The following is a 21451-nucleotide window of genomic DNA, read 5'->3' as shown; positions in this document are numbered from 1 at the left end:
CTGGGAATCAGTCTGGTGAACCTTCGCTGTACTCCTTCAATAGCAAGAACGTCCTTCCTCAGGTTAGGAGACCAAAACTGAACACAATATTCTAGGTGTGGCCTCACCAAGGCTCTGTACAACTGCAGTAAGACCTCCCTGCTCCTACACTCAAATCCTCTAGCTATGTAGGCCAACATGCCATTTGCCTTCTTCACCACCTGCTGTACCTGCATGCCAACTTTCAATGACTGATGTACCATGACACCCAGGTCTCATTGCACCTCCCCTTTTCCTAATCTGTCACCATTCAGATAACATTCTGTCTTCCTGTTTTTGCCACCAAAGTGGATAACCTCACATTTATCCACATTATACTGCATCTGCCATGCATTTGCCCACTCACCTAATGATGGCTTGTATCCTAAGATCTAAAAGAAGTAGCTGCAGAGATAGTGGATGCATTGGTTGTAATCTACCAAAGTTCCCTGGAATCTGGGGAGGTCGCAGCAGATTGGAAAACCGCAAATATAATGCCCCTATTTAAAAAAGGAGGCAGACAGAAGGCAGAAAGCTATAGACCAGTTATCCTAACATTTGTCGTTGGGAAAATGCTGGAGTCCATTATTACGGAAGCAGTAGCAGGACATTTAGAAACGCGTAATTCAATCAAGCAAGAGTCAGCATGGTTTTATGAAAGGGAAATCATGTATGACAAATTTGCTGGAGTTCTTTGAGGATGTAATGAGCAGGGTGGATAAGGGGAAGCCAGTGGATGTGGTGTATTTGGATTTCCAGAGGCATTCGAGAAGGTGGCACATAAAAGGTTACTGCACAAGATAAAAGCTCACGGGGTTGTGGGTAATATACTAACATGGATAGCGGATCGGCTAACTAACAGAAAACAGAGAGTCGGGATCAATGAGTCATTTTCCAGTTGGCAAACGGTAACTAGTGGGATGCCACAGGGATCGGTGCTGGGGCCTCAACTATTTACAATCTATATTAATGACTTGGATGAAGGACCAAGTGTAATGTAGCCAAGTTTGCTGGTGATTCAAAGATGGGTGGGAAAGCAAGATATGAGGAAGACACAAAAAATCTGCAATGGGATAATAGACAGGCTAAGTGAGTGGGCACACATTTGGCAGATGAAGTATAATGTGGGAAAGTGTGAGGTTATCCATTTTGGCAGAAAAAATAGAAAAGCAAATTATTATTTAAATGAAGAAAAATTACAAAATGCTGCAGTACAAAGGGACCTGGGGTTCCTTGTGCATGAATCACACTAAGTTATTATGCAGGTACAGCCAGTAATCAGGAAGGCAAATGGAATGTTGCCCTTTATTGCAAAGGGGATAGAGTATAAAAACAGGGAAGTCCTGTACAGAGTTTTGGTGAGGCCACACCTGGATGACTGCGAAAAGTTTTGGTCTCCTTATTTAAGGAAGGATATATTTGCATTGGAGGTGTTCAGAGAAGGTTCACTAGGTTGATTCCTGAAATGAGGGGGTTGACTTATGAAGAAAGGTTGAGCCGGAAGGTCTATACTCATTGGAATTTAGAAACATATAAATACTGAGGGGGCTCGACAAGGTAGATGCAGAGAAGAAGTTTCCCCACGTGGGAGAATCTAGAACTAGAGGGCATAGTTTCAGAATAAGGGGTTGCCCATTTAGAATTGAGATGAGGAGGAATTTCTTCTCTGAGGGCCGTAATCTGTGGAATTCTCTGCCCCAGACAGCTGTGGAGTCTGGGTCATTGAATATATTTAACGTGGAGATAGACAGATTTTTGAGCTTTAAGGGAATAAAAGGTTATGGGGAGCAGGTAGAGAAGTGGAGCTGAGCCCAAGATCAGATCAGCCATGATCCTGTTAAATGGTGGAGCAGGCTCGAGGGGCCAAATTTTTTATGTTCTTATGTTCTGATCGCAGACCTTCCCTTTTGTTCTTTCTTCCCCTCCCTCTTTCAGTGCTCCTTAAGAATCTGTTCATTTTGAACATTTGCCAGTTCTGACCAAGGGTCATCGACCTGAAACGTTAATTCTGTTTTTCTCTCTGTAAAGTCCTGTCCCCTCAGTACAGATTCACACGAGGCATGTAGTGAAGTCAAGGTCACTCTGGACCTGCACCTTTATTTCACAGCTCTGGAATGCTGCACTTGCCTGAGACCTGTCCTTATACACCTGTGCACCCCTGATGGTAAGGTATGCTGGTGGTTACAGGTCATATCTTATTACAGTCATGTATAGCATGTTAGGATACAGTTATATATAATAATGTAAGATGCATGACATCACCCTCCCCAATGGTCTTATTGTCTTTATAGGTTCAGTCTCTCAGGTGGTCTACGCTCTCGTGTGAAGCGTCTGAGTTGTGGTTCAGTTGTTTGCCTTGGTGTCTGTTTTTCTTTGGGTGTGGTTGCTGGTATCTCGCCTGGGCTATCTGTTTCGATTGGTGTGATTGTTGTTGACTCGCCTGGGCTGTCTATTTGGATTGCCCTTTCCTCAGGTTGTTTCCTCTGTCTGTCCACCAGGTGTGGTGCGAGTTCCACATTGTAGTCTGCTTCTGGTTCCGCAGTGTTGTTGGTAAATCTGCTTTTGACTTGGTCAACATGCCTCCGGCAGGTTTTGCCATTGTCCATTTGTACTACCAGTAGCCTGTTTCCTTCCTTGCCCATTACTGTCCCTGCAAGCCATTTGGGACCCCTGCCATAGTTTAGTACAAACACTTTGTCCCCTATCTCATTCCATCTCCCCCTCGAATTTCTGTCATGTTACTCAGTCAGCTTACGGCGCTTTGCCTCAACGATTTTGTGCATGTCTGGGAGGATTAATGAGAGCCTTGTTTTTAAAGTCCTTTTCATCAACAGTTACGCGGGGGGGATCCCAGTCAATGAGTGCGGACGAGATCTGTATGCTAGCAGCAGTCGCGACAGGCGACCCTGCAGCGTGGGACCTTGGATTTTAAGCATGCCTTGTTTAATGATTTGCACTGCTCTCTCCGCCTGGCCGTTGGAGACCGGCTTGAACGGTGCCGTCTTGACATGATTTATGCCGTGGTCAATTATAAAATTTTGAAATTCTGCGCTGGTGAAGCACGGACCATTGTCACTGACCAATATGTCAGGGATTCCGTGCGTTGCAAATATGGTTGCGAGGCTCTCCACAGTGATGGAGGTTGTGCTCGAGTTTAAAATGGTGCATTCGATCCACTTTGAAAATGCATCTACAACTATGAGGAACATTTTGCCCATGAATGGGCCCACATAATCTACGTGCACCCGCGACCACGGTTTGGTAGGCCAGGGGCTCAGGGAAGCCTCCCTGGAGGCATTGCTGAGTTGGGCACAAATGGTGCACCTTCGGACGCAGAGCTCAAAGTCCGCGTCAATACAAGGCCACCAGACGTGGGATCTGGCTATGGCCTTCATGAGAACGATCCCTGGGTGCTCGCGGTGGAGCTCCCGGACAAATGCCTCTCTGCCTCACAGAGGCATGACTACTCGGCTGCCCCACATCAGGCAGTCTGCTTGTAGTGATAGCTCATGCATGCGCCTGTGAAAGGGTTTTAATTCCTCGGGGCAGGCATTGCGAGCCTCTGCCCAGTCACCGGTTAGGACACATCTTTTTACTAAGGATAACGTGGGGTCGCTGGCCGTCCAGGCTCTGATTTGGCAAGCCGTCATGGGCGAACCTGTGGACTCAAAGGCATTGATTGCCATGACTATCTCACAGTCCTCTTCGTCAGACCCTTCCGTGGTCGCCAGGGGTAGCCTGCTGAACGCGTTGGCACAGTTGTCTGTGCCTGGTCTGTGCCTTATGGTATAGTCGTAGGACGCCAGCATGAGTGCCCACCGTTGAATTCGCGCCGAGGCGTTGGCGTTTATTGCCTTGCTCTTGGATAGGAGGGACATGAGGGGCTTGAGGTCAGTTTCTAACGCGAACTTGGCCCCGAAAAGGTATTGGTGCATCTTTTTGACACCATACACGCACGTGAGCGTCTCCTTCTCTACCATTCCGTACCCGCGCTCCGCCCGCGAAAGTGACCTGGAGGCATAAGCTATGGGTTGTAATTTGCCCGCACTATTGACATGTTGCAAAACGCACCCGACCCCATATGCTGATGCATTGCATGTGAGAACTAGCTTTTTACCTGGATCAAAGAAAGTCAAAACACTGTTGGAACACAGAAGGTTGCGTGCCTTATTGAAGGCGCGTTCCTGAGCGTTCCCCCAAAACCAATCGCACCCCTTCCTGAGTAGCATGTGGAGAGGCTCCAGCAGCGTGCTTAAGTTCTGCATAAAGTTCCCAAAGTAATTGAGTAGCCCAAGAAAGGCGCGCAGTTCTGAGACATTCCGGGGCCTGGGTGCCAGGTGACTTGCTTCTGTTTTGGACTCTGTTGGGCGGATTCCATCAGCGGCAATCCTTCTGCCCAAAAATTCAACCTCGGGTGCGAGAAACAGGCACTTGGATTTCTTGACTCGTAGGCCTACCCGATCCAACCGCTTTAGTACTTCCTCCAAATTACAGAGATGGCAGTCGGTGTCCCTGCCCGTGATAAGTATGTCGTCTTGAAATACAACCGTCCCCGGGATGGACTTGAGCAGACTCTCCATGTTGCGCTGGAATATGGCAGCTGCCGACCTGATGCCGAATGGGCATCGATTGTACATGAAAAGGCCTCGATGTGTGTAGATGGTGGTGAGTAGCTTGGATTCCTCGGTCAATTCTTGCATCATATACGCAGATGTGAGGTCTAGTTTTGAGAAAAGTTTGCCTCCAGCCAATGTGGCAAATAAGTCCTCCGCTCTGGGCAGCGGGTACTGGTCCTGTAGGGAGACTCTGTTTATGGTAGATTTGTAGTCCCCACAGATTCGTACGGATCCATCAGGCTTCATGACTGGGACGATGGGACATGCCCAGTCGCTAAATTCCACAGGTGATATGCCTTCCCGCAGAAGCCTGTCTAGTTCGTGTTCAATCTTTTCCTTCATCACATAGGGTACAGCTCTGGCCTTGTGATGGACCGGTCTAGCATCCTGTGTGATGTAGATTTTGACTTTAGCCCCTTTGAAAGTGCTCACACCTGGCTGAAAGAGATGTTCAAATCGCTTTATAACTGTTGAGCAGGAGGTCCATTCCTCTCATGACATGACATGGACATCATCCCATTTCCAGTTTAGTTTTGCCAGCCAGCTTCTCCCCAGCAGTGCTGGGGGGTCTCCGGGTACAATCCACAGGGGAAGTCGGTTTACTGTCCCTTTGTGCGTGACAGAGAGCATGGCACTGCCGAGGACTGGTACGATTTCTTTGGTATAGGTCCTTAGTTTGGTGTCGACCCTCGTGAGTTTTGGTCTGTCTCTTTTATGCGGCCACAGTTATTTAAATTGTTGAGTGCCCATGAGAGATTGACTCGCTCCCGTATCCAGCTCCAATTTGACAGGTATCCCGTTGAGAAGGACCCTCATCATTATAGGAGGCATCCTGTTGTAGGAGCAGCAGCCATTGATCGTGTTGACCCGCTGTACATCGGTGTCCTGGGTACTGTCCCCACCGTCTTCTGGTCCGCTTTCCGACCCATCCAATTTGTATACCAGCCGAGCTGCCGTTCTTTTGCACATGCGGGCCAAATGCCCTGTATATTCACAGTTCCTGCAAAGAGCCTGCTGAAATCGACATCCCCTTGATGAGTGCCCACACCTCCAGCACAGACCGGTTCCATTGTTCAAAGTGTTCCCAATGAATGAGCTGCGTCTGGCTGATCTCTCTTGAGCTTCTCTCAGTTTGTAGTTGATTGCTCGCATTGTGGGTTGATGAGGTGTGAACGGCCGTTCCTGTGGCCCTTGATGGTTTCTGGCGCCACTGCCTGCTGTCGAGAACCTGTTCTCCCGGTTTTGTCTGTGTGTGGGGGTAGCAGCTTGTTTAGTGCTGTGAACTTCTTGTTCCGATATTTCGTTGGTTGTCGTACCTGCATTGTAAATCAACCTCGTTTCTTCTTCCCCTACCAAGAATGTCTGTGCAACCAATGCTGCTGCCTCTAAGATCAGGTTCTTGGTCTCTATGAGCTTTCGGAATATGCCTGCGTGGCCTATTCCTTCAATGAAAAAGTCTCTCAGCATTTCTCTCCTCAGTTCATCGGAGAACTCACATAAACTAGCCAACCTCCGAAGTTCCGCCATGAAGTCGGGTATGCTCTGGCCCACACAGCGTCTGTAGTTGTAGAACCTGTGTCTGGCCATGTGTAGGCTGCTCGCTGGCTTCAGGTGGTCTCTTACCAGTGTGCTCAATTCTTCAAACGACTTGCTTGCTGGTTTCTCGGGTGCCAGCAGATCCTTCATTAAAGCGTATGTTTTCGAGCCACAGCTGATCAAGAGATGGGCTCTTCTCTTGTCTGCCTTATCGTTGCCTAACCAGTCTTTGGTTACAAAGCTTTGCTGGAGCCTTTCTATAAAGTCCTCCCAATTGTCTCCCGCATTGTACTTTTCATCTGATCCGTTGTTCACCATTCCGTGGATTCTGTAATCCCGTAACTCGTCACCACTGTAAAGTCCTGTCCCCTCAGTACAGATTCACACGAGGCATGTAGTGAAGTCAAGGTCACTCTGGACCTGCACCTTTATTTCACAGCTCTGGAATGCTGCACTTGCCCGAGACCTGTCCTTATATACCTGTCTCTTGCAAGTGCACCCCTGGTGGTAAGGTATGCTGGTGGTTACAGGTCATATCTTATTACAGTCATGTATAGCATGTTTGGATACAGTTATATATAATAATGTAAGATACATGACACTCTCCACAGATGCTGCCTGACCTGCTGAGATTTTTAGCATTTTCTGTTATTATTATAGCTAAGACTACTCGCCTGGAGCACAATTTTGCAAAGTTACTCCTCTGGAACCAAGCCTGGTCCTGCTGGTGAAGCTTTAAAATGCCAATTTGATTAGAGTTACAAAATCCCTGGCCTAGAAATTAGAGACCACTGGAAACCTGCCGGTGTCACCGCAGGACGCAGTGTACAGCCACCAAAAGTTATAACGCTGGCAGCACCGGGCCGTTGGTGCTGCTAGGTAATTAGAACATAAGAACATAAGAAATAGGAGCAGGAGTAGGCCATTCGGCCCGTCGAGCCTGTCCGCCATTTAATACAATCATGGCTGATCGATCATGGACTGAGGTCCACTTCCCTGTCCGATCTCCATAACCCCTTATTCCCTTATCATTTAAGAAACTGTCTATCTCTGTCTTAAATTTATTTATTGTCCCAGCTTCCACAGTTCTCTGAGGCAGCGAATTCTACAGATTTACAGCCCTCAGAGAAGAAATTCTTCATCTCAGTTTTAAATGGGCGGCCCCTTATTCTAAGATTCTGACCTCTAGTTCTAGTCTCCCCCATCAGTGAAAACATCCTCTCTGCATCCATCTTATCAAGCCCCCTTATAATCTTATACGTTTCATTAAGATTACCTCTCATTCTTCTGAATTCCAATGAGTAGAGGCCCAACCTACTCAACCTTTCCTCATAAGTCAACCCCGTCATCTCCGCAATCAACCCAGTGAACCTTCTCTGAACTGCCTCCAAAGCAAGTATATCCTTTCATAAATATGGAAACCAAAACTGCACGCAGTATTCCAGGTGTGGCCTCACCAATACCCTGTATAACTGTAGCAAGACTTCCCTGCTTTTATACTCCATCCCCTTTGCAATAAAGGCCAAGATACCATTGGCCTTCCTGATCACTTGCTGTATCTGCATACTAACCATTTGTGTTTCATGCACCAGGACCCCCAGGTCCCGCTGTATTGCAGCACTTTGCAATTTTTCTCCATTTAAATAATAACTTGCTCTTCGATTTTTTTCTGCCAAAGTGCATAACCTCACACTTTCCAACATTATACTCCATTTGCCAATTTTTTGCCCACTCACTTCGTCTGTCTATGTCCTTTTGCAGGTTTTTTGTGTCCTCCTCACACATTACTTTTCCTCCCATCTTTGTATCGTTAGCATTATTAACATTAGCGCAGCGCTAAACTCATTGGTCAGTTTTTGTGGTGGTAGTCTCAGCAGGCGACCCAATGTAGCTTGGCTGTCAAAAGCAAAGCTGACATTTTAGAAAGCATTTTAAAGAGAAAATGAAAACAATAAAAATCATTTAAACGTAGGCAGTTTTTAGCCCTTAGAGCTCAATTGCCTTAAGAAAAAAAAGTAACATTAAAGGGAGAGAAGAGTGAAGAAAAATTAACACCGTCACTCGATTTCACACTCCCAGTCACCAGCTCCTCGAGGTCGTCCTGCAAGGACATTTGCAGTTTCCCCCACTGAAAGGCAGCAGCCTTCCACCACACATGCTGCAGCCACTGGGTTAGCACTGCGTGACATCAGTAGGATAGGCAAAGGCACACACAAGACATTCACTAAGGGAATGCACAAGGGTGATTAGTTGATTTCTTGATGTCCAATTGGATGGATAGATGTATAACGTTGGATTGGAAAGTTTACTTTGTGTTGGCTTTTATTTCAGCATAGTGGCCAAGAGGACGTTGTGATGATCAGTAACAGAGGGAAGCTAAGGTGTGAGACTAATGCTGAAAGAGGAATTGGGGCTGTGGTCACTGGGACCGCAGGCAGATGATTCCATCCTGGATATTCCGGCAGAAAGCCGCTGTCTCGGTTGCATCCTACCTTCTGCTTCCTCCTCTTCCCACTACGAGTGGATGCTGGAATTGTAAAATAAAAGCAGAAAATGCTGGAAATACTCAGGTCAGGGAACATCTCCACCTGAGACATGAAATCTGTTTTTCTCTCCATGGATGCTGCCTGAACTGCTGAGTATTTCCTGCATTTTTTCACGGCACAAAGGCCTTCCTTTATCAACAAAGGCCTTGCACACACTATTGGCAACACTCCCAGCACACTTTAAAAACTTTCAACATTTATTGCACCAAGCTACTAGTTCAATAAAATATTTTAATATCCAGTCCAAAAGCTTAAATGCATATTTACCTGAAAGATGTGAGTGTCCCTTTAAGAGGTGCTGACAGCATTTATCAGTCTGCTGCACACGCGTTTTTCTGAGCGAGCTTAAAGCGAGCTAAACTCAGCGCATAGGTCCAAGTTCGCAGAACGTGGTATTGCACCACAACTGACTTCACGCACTCCATATTTGTATCTCCAAAGCCAATGCTACTAACGGCTGTGCTATGGCCCTCACCAAAATGATGTCCGCCGAATCCCACACCAGAGGCACGCATTAGAGCAGCATCCGCCATTTTGTTCATGATTCCACCGCTAAGGGGTGGCAGTAAGCAGCCCAATTTCTGGGCCCAAATCTATAAAAACATCAAGAAAAACATAAATGAGTTGTACAAGACAGGATGAGGGTGACAGCATCCCATTTCCTGAACAACAGGCAGCAGGGAGTTGAAAATTGTGGGTTGGGGTCAATTCAGACGTCACATAGATGGCCAAGGCCCAACTTCTGCAATTTGTTTAGGGGAGGATTTTTACGTGGCCAGAAGGAGCAGGAATGTTCCTCCCTCCCCCATCAAGATCAGCTGCTGGCCCACTTGGCGTAGGAGCGAGCTGATTTCCTACCCTCTCAGAACCGGTCTGGCGTATATTCGATTGAAGGAGGCCCGAACTTGAAAAGGTTTTGCACCTCCCGATGCTGGAGGACAGCTTGGTCGCTCTGCCTACTTCACGCCCATTTCAGGTGGATGTCAAAAATATCCTCTGACACTTTCAGTAACCAAGTGGAATTGAAAATGAAGGCAAGATACTGGTTTATAGATATATCCAGTCCAGATTACATTAAAAGCTATGGTTTAACCCCAGTGGAAATGGTTTAAACCCAGAGAAAATGAGCACAGTAGCAGTGATTACATTTTCAGATGCTTCCTTTCTTTAATCTTTAGCTATAGCCCATAAGATAAAACACTGTTGAATACTCTCAGGCTCCAAGTTGTGTGTTTTAAATCAGTGTTTTATTTTCCCTCGGGAAAGTTCAGGATGTCCGTTAAGGCAAAACAAAAATTTCTAATCACTAGCAAAAGTATATTATTTGTCCTCATTAAAACAATCCTTCTTTAGTTGTATTATACAGTTCCCAACATAGTTCAGCCACCTGCACCATATAATCTGATGTTATAACCACTAAAAATTGTAAACAGACATCAAAGAACAGTTAATGGCAGTTATGGGCAAGTGGGAAACCACCCCTTTAAAGCCGATATTTTTGTAAAAGTGAAATTGCCCACTTATTGTGGAAGATTGTGATGTCAGCCATGGCTCAGTGGTAGCATGCTTGCCTTGGAGTCAGAATGTCATTGGTTCAAGTCCCACTCTAGAGACTCGAGCACAAAATCTAGACTGACATTCCACTGCAGTACTGAGGGAGTGCTGCACTGTCGGAGGTGCCATCTTTCAGATGAGACGCTTAACCAAGACCCCACCACCCTGTTCAAGTGGACGTAAAGATCCCATGGCACTATTTGAAGCACAAGCAAGTTATCTCCGGTATACTGGCCAATATTTGTGTCTCAAACAATATCAATAAAAACGGATTATCTGGTCATTCTCCCATTGCTGGTTGTGGGATCCTGCCGTGCGCAAATTGACTGCTGCATTTCCTGTATTATAATAATGACTACAGTTCAAAAGTACTTCATTGGCTATAAAGCACTTTGTGGGACGTCCTTAGGTTGTGAAAGGTGCTTTATAAATGCAAGTCATCATTCAGAAGCACTGTAGCTAACTTCCGTGAGAGTGAAATGTGGGCACGAATGGGACCACACCCAAATCCTTGCTTAGAAGGTGAAATGGGAAAATTCACACTAGTGTAGTATTTAGGGTACTCCAATGGCAGGGAGCTGTGCTCTACATGTTGTCCCTGTAATACCTGATCTGCAAGTGTTAACACTGGGTGGAAATCACCTCAACAAAATCTTCATCTGCACAAAAAGTTGCGAAAAGTGCAAAAGTCAGCCCGCAAGCAATCATATTAAATGCACCAAAAATGTTGTAATTAATTTCCTGCGGTAGGGTATCGATTCAGTTCGACAACATTTAAAATGTTTTTTGTGTTCTCCTCTCTCCCACAACAATTTTTTTCTTCACAAACAGAGAGCTAGACAGAATGCCAGTGACCCAGGGCCTGCTGATGTCCATGCCAAGTCGTCCATCACTTTCGGGCACAAACACATAAAGCAAGTACTGAATTGCCTTTTTTTGTCTGTAACAGCCCTTGCAGCCGACAGAGAGAAGAGACCATCATCCTCTTAGCCTGGGTCTGGGGCCCTTGAAATGGTTAAAGAGTCAATACCTTTGGGAACTGAGGAAGAACACTACCCTTGGGGAGAGTGAGACAGCCCACTCTGTTGGAAATGGTGACCATTCGCTACTTTGAAATGCCTGACACAGAAGTGGTGTCGAAACTTCGCTCCAGTTCTGTGCACCACCACATCCAGGAAGAGATTTAATGGAGGTGGTCGAAATTATGACATGTTTTGATAGAGTAGATAGAGAAAAACTGTTTCCACTGGCAGGAGAGTCAGTTACAAGAGAACACAGATTTAAAATAATTGGCAAAGGAACCAGTGGGGCGATGAGAAGAATATTTTTTCCCGCACTGAGTTGTTGCGATCTGGGATGCACTGCCTGAAAGGGAGGTGGAAGCAGATTCAATAGTGACTTTCAAAGGGGAATTGGATAAATATTTGCAGGACTACGGGAAAAGAGCTAGGGGAGTAGGCCTAATTGGATAGCTGTTTCAAAGAGCCAGCACAGGCACAATGGGCTGAATGGCTTCCTTCTGTGCTGTATGATTCTTTATACATGTATGTATATGTGAGTGCATGTGTACATATGTGAGTGTGTATATGTGTTTGTGTGTATATGTGTATGTATGTGTGTGTGTGTATATGTGTATGGTTGTGGGTGTGTGTGTGTATATATGTGTGGGTGTGTGTGTCTATATACGTGTGTGATTGGAGCGAAGGCAGGTACAGCAGCAGCGCTGAGGTCGGGGTGAAGGAACGGCGAGAGATTGATGTGATCGGGGCCCAGGAGAGGTACGAGTTCAGGGCCCGGCAAAGGCGTGGGCCCAGGGGCAGCACGGGTCAGCCCACACTGCAATATGTGTGCGCACTAGGTCCGTGCCGCAGATCTGGTCTTCAGTCGTCTTGGTTATCCCTTGCCACTGGACCAAGACCTAGCTCTGTCAAGCCAGTGTGTTGGCTGGTGCGTAACGGTCATCACATGTTAAAGAAATCCATGCACAGGCATCTTCCACCCTTCAATATGTAGTTGGGGACCTGGAATATTAGGTCCTTCATTGAAACACCTGTGAACTCATTGAACTCATCCCTTTTTGCTGTGGAAGCAAGTCAACCTCGATTTGAGGGACCACCTAAGTAGATAAATGCAAGTCCTTTCTTTCTTTTTAAAATTTGACATCAGAAGTGCTTATATGAGAATACAAACATAAACACGAGAAACAATTTTATGAAATCGCAATCCTGCCGGGGAGCTGTGCCTGTGAATAGTACATCGTCGGTATTCGGATGTGTGTTCACCCAATTTTCTGTCTGTAGACAAATTATTATGGGGACTGTGCACCTAAAATCCCAATAAACATTCCAGGTTGGCAACACTCCCTGCCAAGAGTACGATTTTGTAGCATTACTTGTCCAGAGTCCAAGTTTTTCATTCATTTTAAATAGCTTATGTGAGAGTGCACACTGTTACTATTCAGAATATGAGACAGAGATTAGTGTTCTCATTAAAGTAAGTAATTTCAACGTTAGGTAGAAATGAAATATTTACTCACATTAATTCTCTGAGCTTCCTATTCAAATATGTTGGATGTTAAGTCTTTGGACAATCCTTTATTGTAGTAAAAAGGGCCCAAATGCTTGTGTTTCATTTACAGGAAATTAAATGTTAAGTCCGTCATAAAAAAGACCAGATGGACCCTTTGCGCATTGTGATTTTCTACTCCGCTTTGCTCCTTTTGCCAGAACCATGTGCTACGTACACACAACAGGACAGTTATCAGTTGAAGAGATCCCTTTCCCCTTAATGACCTGCTCTTCTAGCCTTCCACAGCTAACCTACACAATTTCATAATGGCCGGGTGCCCAAATTTCTCCAAGCCAGCACAGTAGAGCTTTCCCATTAGAAGGAACAACACCCTACAGTTAGTGGAGCTTCTCCACTAGAAGGGAAAGCACAACCCTAGTGGATGATTGAAGAGTGGCAATGTCATAGGCCAGGTAGAGTAGAGAGTACTTAACAGAAATTGGAAAAAAAATGTCCAATTGATCTGCTCATTATTAACACATTGTCATTGATCTTGAGTGGAACCATTGCATTGGGATCCCTTGCTCTATGTCTCTCTTGGCAATATGAATGAACACTAGGATATTGTACACCTGCAGTACATCAGCATATATGTCACCAACTCTTCAAATTTGTTGAATCCTGCATGAAAACCTTATTGTGGCAACTTTAAAATAATTATTAAATGCCGATTTCAGACAATTTCTACCTAGCAGAGCCCATAAAATGGGTCATATGGCTTACATTGTTTTCTATTGTACAATATCAATCGTTAATTATTTCAGTCCATAATTTTCATTGCACCAACAAGCAGCTAAAAAAATTATGTAAAAGTAGAAAAAAATTATTTTACATGACAGCAACTGGAATATCTCATTGATACTGTAAACATCTGCTAAACCATTGGACTGAAATACATTTTAAAAAGGCCAGTTCAAATTACAGATAACTAATTCTATGGAATATTCAAAACACAACTTCAAAGTTGATAATTGTATAATTACTTTAACGTTGTGCAGTAATTGGTGTAGTAGCTGAAACAAGTTATTTGCTCAGTTAACTTAACAATGCAAAACAATCAATTATGATAAATTTGTTTAGCAGCATGGAATGATCTGCATTATGACACCATCACAAGGACATAGGATCGACACTTGTAGAAGCAAGAATAGGTAATTCAGCACAAGCAGTTCATTCGATCATTTGTATCCTCTTTCATCATTATCATTCAGTCCTGAGAGAATTATTGTGACAATACAGGTACAAGTCCATATAAAATATAAACTGATGATCAGGTAATAATGTTACCTATCTATTTTTTTTTTACCCTGAGGGTATAGGTGTAGGCCCAGGCCTATAGTGCATGATCATCAATCTTGGGGTACAAGATGAGATTACCTATCTATCTATTTTTGAGGTAAATCAAGAAGACATGGGTAAGTTGCTGGAATGTCATGGGCTAAGGATTTCAGTTCCCTGTCTGGGCTTAAATCTATATTTTTAAAAAGATTATTTAAAACTTCTTTCTCTCATTATAGATTCTCTGCTGCTAACTGAAAAAAAGCAGTTTTAAAATTTAAAGAAAAACAAATTTCCAACTAGGGATTGAAAACATAAATGCATTTAAGAGAATAGTTTAAATCCCTATTGAGAGCTTTTAAGATGGGTTGTTGTCTGCGTTGACATTTTAAATTGTCAGTTTCTTAATCTAAATAATGGATTTACATCTAACCCTTTTACCAAACTCCATTAGAAATAAGAATAGCAGCTTACAAGTACTGTGGCAAGATATAAATCAGAAATCTCCTCCTGTGATGGTCCATTGCGTAAATGTATCACCCAGCATTGTAACAAACCATTGGGATTTTTTTTTAAGTCCCAGTTTTATTCCTGTTCTGTGCTGAGATAACTGATCTCAAGTGGAGCAGTAATTGAGGGGACGATTGGCTTGGGCTAGAGTCAAATCAGTCAAAGTTTCTGCTTTTGATTGCTATCCAGTGACCCATGCTGAGGAGTATATGCTGTGCATATGGATGTATGTTGCTTTAATACATGATTATATTTGGTGGCAATGCCAACCCCCCCGTCCCCATAATCAAATATCCCTCTGACACTATCTAGGCTCAGACATGAAGAATGACCATTTAGGCAAGGTACTGGAGAGCTGCTGACACCAGTGCAACAGTACTATAAAAATAATCACTGCCTGAAAGAGAGCAGAGGAGGGAGTGAAGGGGAGAACAAAAAAAGCAAATGAGGAATTAAGTAGGTAGGAATGAGATATGCTGTAGTCCTACCAATGGTCCACGGTGTCCATCAATCCCTGGCAAACCCGGATTACCACTTTCTCCCTAGAGGAAATAAATATTTGTGAGACACTGTTTATGTGGAAAAAAATAATAGCTCAAACAAAAGTTGTACCTGTACTTGTATTTTTTAAACAATTTTGAAGGAACAAATCCAATGGATTCAGGCTAGACAGAATTCTAGAAACGATTTTTAAAAACTTCTAAAATAGACTCCAAACACACAGAGTTGGAAGCAATGGCTGGTTACCATTCTTCCTGTGGTCAACACCTGGAATAGTCAATAAAGACACATGCCAAATCATTAAATGTCAATTTTTCTTTTGATCCCCAGTGACCAGGGGAAATTCCAATACTGAGCACAGTTGTGCCCATTTACACCTGGCCTTATGTTTATTTGTATGCTTTTGGGGAGGGAGAAGCAGAGAACTCAGGTACTGACCACCAATTTATAGAATGTATTCAATGAAAACGTTAACCGTTGAAGCTCAGTGTATTAAAATAATTGAAGAATTGTGTAAATCAGAAAGAATATTATTCAATCCAAGCAAAAAAAAAAGGAGGGGGATTAACTGCAAGAATTGTGTTGATTTTGTCATTTTGGAACTGAGTTAGTGAAAATATGGTAGAATTTATTTGACCAAGAGCTCAGTAGGTAAGTACAAACTGTTGTATGCTGATGAGTTATATAGGTTAGGAGGTTCCCAGGTTCAATCTCCAGTTGATGCTGAGTTAGCTGTTCTCACTTGGTGGCAATGCAGGAGCCTACAATTGACTTTATCTCCCCAGGCTAGTGCGAAGAAATATAAATGGAAGGATTCCTGCTTCCTACGTAGTGACCACTGCTGGAAGAGCGTGTGTGTGTGTGTGTGTATGTGTGTGTGTGTGTGTGTGTGTGTGGACACTGCTCATGGATAAGTTTAGACTTGGCTGTAATGGGTTCAATGGTTGACATTCAATATTTAGGCTTAGACCCGAGAAAGGCTACTCGATGTTTTGTAATACAGGACTGGGCATGCACCACCATAGTGGTTCTACTCCTCACCGCGAAAGGGGCTCCATACAAGAGAGTCCAGGGCAATGGAATTGTCCCATGGGCTCAGACTCATGCAGTGTCCTCACTTATAATTGGCAGGGATACGGCAGGAAAAAAACCTTTGCTTAGGTCTTTAAACTGGAATCTGCCTGCCCTCCTCACAGAAGGAAGTCTGCCAAATGGAAGAGTGGGGGTGGCGTGGGGGGCTACTGCAGGACCAAGAAACCCCTCTCCTCCAGAATTCTTGTCTGCATCTGGACTGATATTAGGGAGAAACCGCCTATGCTGTTGTAAAGAAACTTTGCTCAGTTGTTTTAAAATTCACATCCAACAGCTGCTATTTGCTCTGTGCCGTCACATTGGAATTTCTGAGTGAGGCTGGCCCTGACATCCCATATAGAAGGGTTGATGCTGCCTATGGAAATCTAACCCTAGCACGAGTCATTAAGTTTAGGAGAGAAGGGGAAGTTATAGAACTGGAGAGGGAAGAAAAATATGATAGAAAGAAAACTTTTGATTTTTGTAGTCTTTTTGTAGTTTGTGGAAAAATCTAAATCCAACACTTTGTAATGGTTTGGCAGGCACTTCTGAGAGACATAACATGTACTTCAAACATTTCTAAAAACATACAGACTGCCCAGTTCAATAAGAATTAGTGTTCATCTGTGGTGGTTTTCATCAGCTACAATTCAAAATAATTCAAAGGTTGGAGGATCTGTTACAAAGTGAAGCAACACACATACTGTGACATTGATTGCAGAGACAAAATGGGAAGAAAAGGGGTCATTTTTTCAAAAATTACTTTGAAATTAAGGTGACCCACTTAAGGTATCTCAGCGAATATCTACATTGAGATCATCTGAAACAAGTGAAATATCTTTGTAAAAATAACCAATTAAAATAGTCATTAATAACACTGGCAAAAAATATTCACACAGAATAGGTCCAGTATTTAATCTAAATTAAAACACCACCTCAACTGCCTGAAGTAGATTTCAATATGGTCTGCTACATGCTTTTGCAGTAAAGTATGCCATAGCTTTCTGCACTCTAGATATACCAAGGTGCCCCTGGAAATGGTGGTGGCTGATGCCTTTCCACATTGAGCACGCTCCTTTATTGCATACACTCCAATACTCTTGAACAACAGGCCAAATCACAAGCTCTCTAGTGCAATCCAAAATTGGTTAATGTTATCCTCTGTAGTATTAGGTACAGAACACATTCCTGCCGCATGATTCTATTATGGACTATTCCATTTGAAAAATGGGCATGGTTATCTCTTATCAGAGATCACACATTTTCCAACATTTAACTGCACACAACATTTTCAAAGCAGTTCGGAAAATGAATCTATTCACCAGTGGTCTCAAAATCCCAATGAATTATTTAATCGTTTTAGCCCTCTGATTTTTTTGCCCCCCCTCCTTACCTTTACTGGTCTGGTACAAATAATGCTGGCATATGGTTCCTCAGAATCTAGCAGCCCCACATTATACTCAAGCCGTGGGAGGTTTTATTACATTAAAGGCGTATATAAATGCACGTTGATGTACAGCCACGTCTCAAATTCTGCAGCGAGTTTCCATTTTTTTGCACCAATCAGCAATTGCATTTCCCTTCTGCATGCCACTCCTCATCTAATACTCCCTCTTCAGAAACTCAATTACCTCCCCAATGCCCTTTTTGGTTGCAACTTTTTAGCTGCTCCTTCTGCTGCTGCTGCACTGAATCCTTGACGACTCCAGGTAGCCAATTATAGCACCACGTGTACAACCCCAGTGAAACACTGCAGGCCGACAGGGTGTCTTTCAAATTGGCAAGAATTTACCCACATACTGTACACCACTGCCCTCCCCCCCCCCACTCCCCACCCCACACCACCCATCAACAAAGCCAAGTGGAGTAACTTGTAATAGTTTAAATTATAAACGGAGACATATGCAATGCAAATAATACAATTTACTAGACTTATGGATTATTCTATCCTTTGACTGTTGAACTTCCGACATATGAAACTAATTCTTTCCCTGATGCCTAGAAAAAAAAAACCTCTACAAAAGTAGAACAGTATGAATGAGGTGAACTATGGACAGCAGCTACTGACAGTTCTCATTAATTTTATACAAACGCGTCACACAGTTCTACTAAGTAGAGAATAACTACATTGATGAATACATTGGAACCGTCAAGTTTAATAAAGGCAGTTCAGCAGTTCAGAAGCCTTATTTTGCCAATGGTTATGAAATAAGTAAATTTTTCATTCAGATATAAAGTGTTCAGTTATTGCACAGATTTGTTTAGGTCACATCTGAATATGGCTTAACTTTTCTTGATAGAATAAAAACATTGATCTTGGCAAATAGACAATTCCTTGCACTAGAAATCCATATTTTTATGAATCCAATAATGTTTTACAGTGTGTACACAACAAAAAGATCTTTGTCTGTCTATTTCCAGTTTAACATCTGATCATTACAAACATCTGCTTCACATTCATCTTAAAACAGTTTAGGCTAAATCAAACACTCGTCCTTTCAGAAATACTATTCTAACATTTGCTACTGACTGCTTTATCAAGGCTTTAGGCAATCTACAACTTGGTACCTAATGCTCAGCTCTTCTCTCCCAAATCGAGCCAAAGAATAGGGGCATAGGTGAGATGTCTGTGTGTCATGATTTAAAGGATAATAGATGATGCCAAAAGAAAGAACATAAGGAATGCATAAAGACCCATCAAAGCGTATCTCTCTAATACTCATTACTCTGAGTATATACGCTTTTCCTGATCTCTGCATTACTTCATTCTTCACTCAGGAGCAAATTCAGCAATCCTGCACTCTAAGGGCTCAATTTTTCCCAGTGATTTGCGCCATTTTTTTTGAGCAGGTTGTGTTTTTTGGCCTAAGTTAAAAATGCACAGTTTCCCCAATCAATTTGCACCAGCGTAACTCAGTTAGTTACGATTTTTTTTTGGTAAGTTTTTCTTTCAGCCAAAGGGGGCATAACCTGCCACCTGCACCAATTCTGGCTATTTAGGCAAGTTTGGCCAGCTGAAAGTTATTCCAGTTCTGCTTAGGCCAGCGTATGTGGCCTCTGCAGAAAAACCTTCCGGAGAGTTAAAGAAATCGGCGCAAGTAAGGAAATCGGTGCAGGTAAGTGCAGCAGATGCCCGGACAGCCGCAGAAAAGGTAAGAGAGAGGGGGAGAGAGAGGTGGGGGTGGAAGAGGTGTGTGGGAGGGAGAAGGGGAAGAGAGGGTGTGAGAGGGTGGGGGGAAGCCTTTCAGGTGTAGTTAGGTGCGGGGACTGGGAGGAAGGAGGCCATTTGGCCTGGGATAGGGGCGAGGAGTGGATCGGCAAGCCCTTCGGCCTGGGCTAAGAGCGGGGGACCGGGACCAGCAAGGCACTCGGGGCTGCGGAGGGGAGGGGGGGGGGGGGAAGGGGGGGACCGGCAAGCCCTTCAGCCAAGGCTAGGAGCAGGGGACCGACAAGGCACTCGGGGTTGCGGGGGGGGGGGGGGAGGGTACGACCGGAACCAGCAAGGCACTCGGAGCTAGGGGGGCGGGGGACAACGACAAATGGAACCGGCAAGGCACTCAGGGCTGGGGGAGATGGGGGATCTGGAGCTGGACTGGCACAGACAAGGAACTCGGGGCAGGCTAGGGATTCGGGGTTCAAAACAAGCCGTAGTGGGCCGGGGGGGGGGGGGGGGGGAAGAGAGGAGAGGAGGGAGAGATAGCCAATCAGAAGGCTTGGTGCCCGGGAGGGGGAGGGAGAGAGGTCACTTCCGTAATGTTGTGTTTTGTTAATGGAACATGATTCAGTTTTAATGTAAAATATATTTTATTCAAAAGTTTACAATGTACTTAACTTAACTTTAATAACATTATTCTTGTATTAAAACTTTACTTTAATATCACTCTTTAAAATCACTTAAAAACTTTATCACTTATAAACTTGTAAATTTACATAACTTACAAAAAACTTTTAATTTAAGAACAGTTACAACAGTAACAATAATAATAACATCAGCAGCAAAGAAAGTCTGCACCCATCTCTCATCCCCCTTAGACTAACACCATTAGGTTGGAAGGCCCGGCTTTGGGCTCTTCACAGGCTGGTGTGGGGATTGCAGTGGGAGTGGCAGCTGATTCTGTCAAAGGGCGCGGGGTCTGGGCGTGTTCCCTTATTGCAGCAGCTAACTCCAACATGCCGTCCCTCATGCACCCTGACAGTGTCTCAGCGGCCTGAAACATTCCCTCCCTCATGGCCAATGATGTGATTTGCACTACCTCTGACATTCCCTCCCTCATGGCCACTATTCCCTCACTGATGTTCTCGGATATCGTTCCCATTTCTCATGAGAGTATTGTTACTTCTCCCAACAGTCCCACTCACCTCACTGATGGTGTCCAGGAGTGATCGGGTAAGGTCAATGCTCTCCGCACTCAATTACATCATCTGAATCACATCTGTTACATCCTGCATCTCAGGAAAGCGTGGTGGTTGAGCTCTCCTTCCCCTCCTCTCCATGGGTGTGGCTCGCACCACACCACTGGAACCTGCAGCCTGGGACAGTGGGGCCCTGGGTGTGCCTCGCTGCACCCCACCACTGGGACCCGCAACCTCAGAAGGTGGGGCCCTGGGTGTGCCTCGCTGCACCCCACCACTGGGACCCGCAACCTCGGAAGGTGGGGCCCTGGGTGTGCCTCGTTGTACCCCACCACTGGGACCCGCAACCTCGGAAGGTGGGGCCCTGGGTGTGCCTTGCTGCACCCCACCACTGGGACCCGCAACCTCGGAAGGTGGGAAACCATGGAATGTCGCACCAACACTCAAACCACTAGTCACGGCAGGGGCTGGCATCTCCATGAGCGGCACCTCCTCCATATTCAGTACAAAAGTGGGAGCTTCATCCAGCTCCATCCATTCCACCTCCCCCCCATGTTCTTGGTCTGGAGGGTTGGATTGTATAATGTTCTCCTCTTCAGGCTCATCCTTGTCTGAATCTTCTTCTGCATCGTCAGGGTTGGCCTCAAGTTCTGCAAAATATAACAGAACAGTCAAATAGTTAGCAGCAGAGGGGGCAGGATGGGTGACATGAGTAGGCTCACACAGCGCAGGCCAGGTGGCAGCTTGATTTGAAGGATCACGATGAACTTGTAGGGCTTACTCTCTCCCTCGAGTGTGGGCCCAGCTTGCGCAGTACTGATTGTTTTTCTCCAGGCAGGACCCATCAAAGCAGCGACCCTGTCTTCCAAGGGTGTCAGTGGGTGCAGATTTGCTGGGCTT

At 44.7% G+C, this 21451-nt stretch overlaps 1 protein-coding gene across 1 annotated transcript in view; it reads right to left on the bottom strand.

Moving 5' to 3' along the window:
- Nucleotides 1-21451, bottom strand: part of LOC139264071 (collagen alpha-1(IX) chain-like) — a 189610-nt gene that overhangs the window by 130418 nt on the left and 37741 nt on the right. The window contains exon 4 of the mRNA XM_070880195.1: nucleotides 15115-15168. Within this exon, the coding sequence (XP_070736296.1) occupies nucleotides 15115-15168 (54 nt within the window). The remainder of the gene's footprint in view (nucleotides 1-15114; nucleotides 15169-21451) is intronic.

This window comes from Pristiophorus japonicus, chromosome 1 (assembly GCF_044704955.1).
Source record: "Pristiophorus japonicus isolate sPriJap1 chromosome 1, sPriJap1.hap1, whole genome shotgun sequence".
In the NCBI taxonomy this organism is placed as follows: domain Eukaryota; kingdom Metazoa; phylum Chordata; class Chondrichthyes; family Pristiophoridae; genus Pristiophorus; species Pristiophorus japonicus.
Note: the sequence above shows the minus strand (reverse complement) of the source record. Positions and strands in the feature narration are given on the sequence as shown.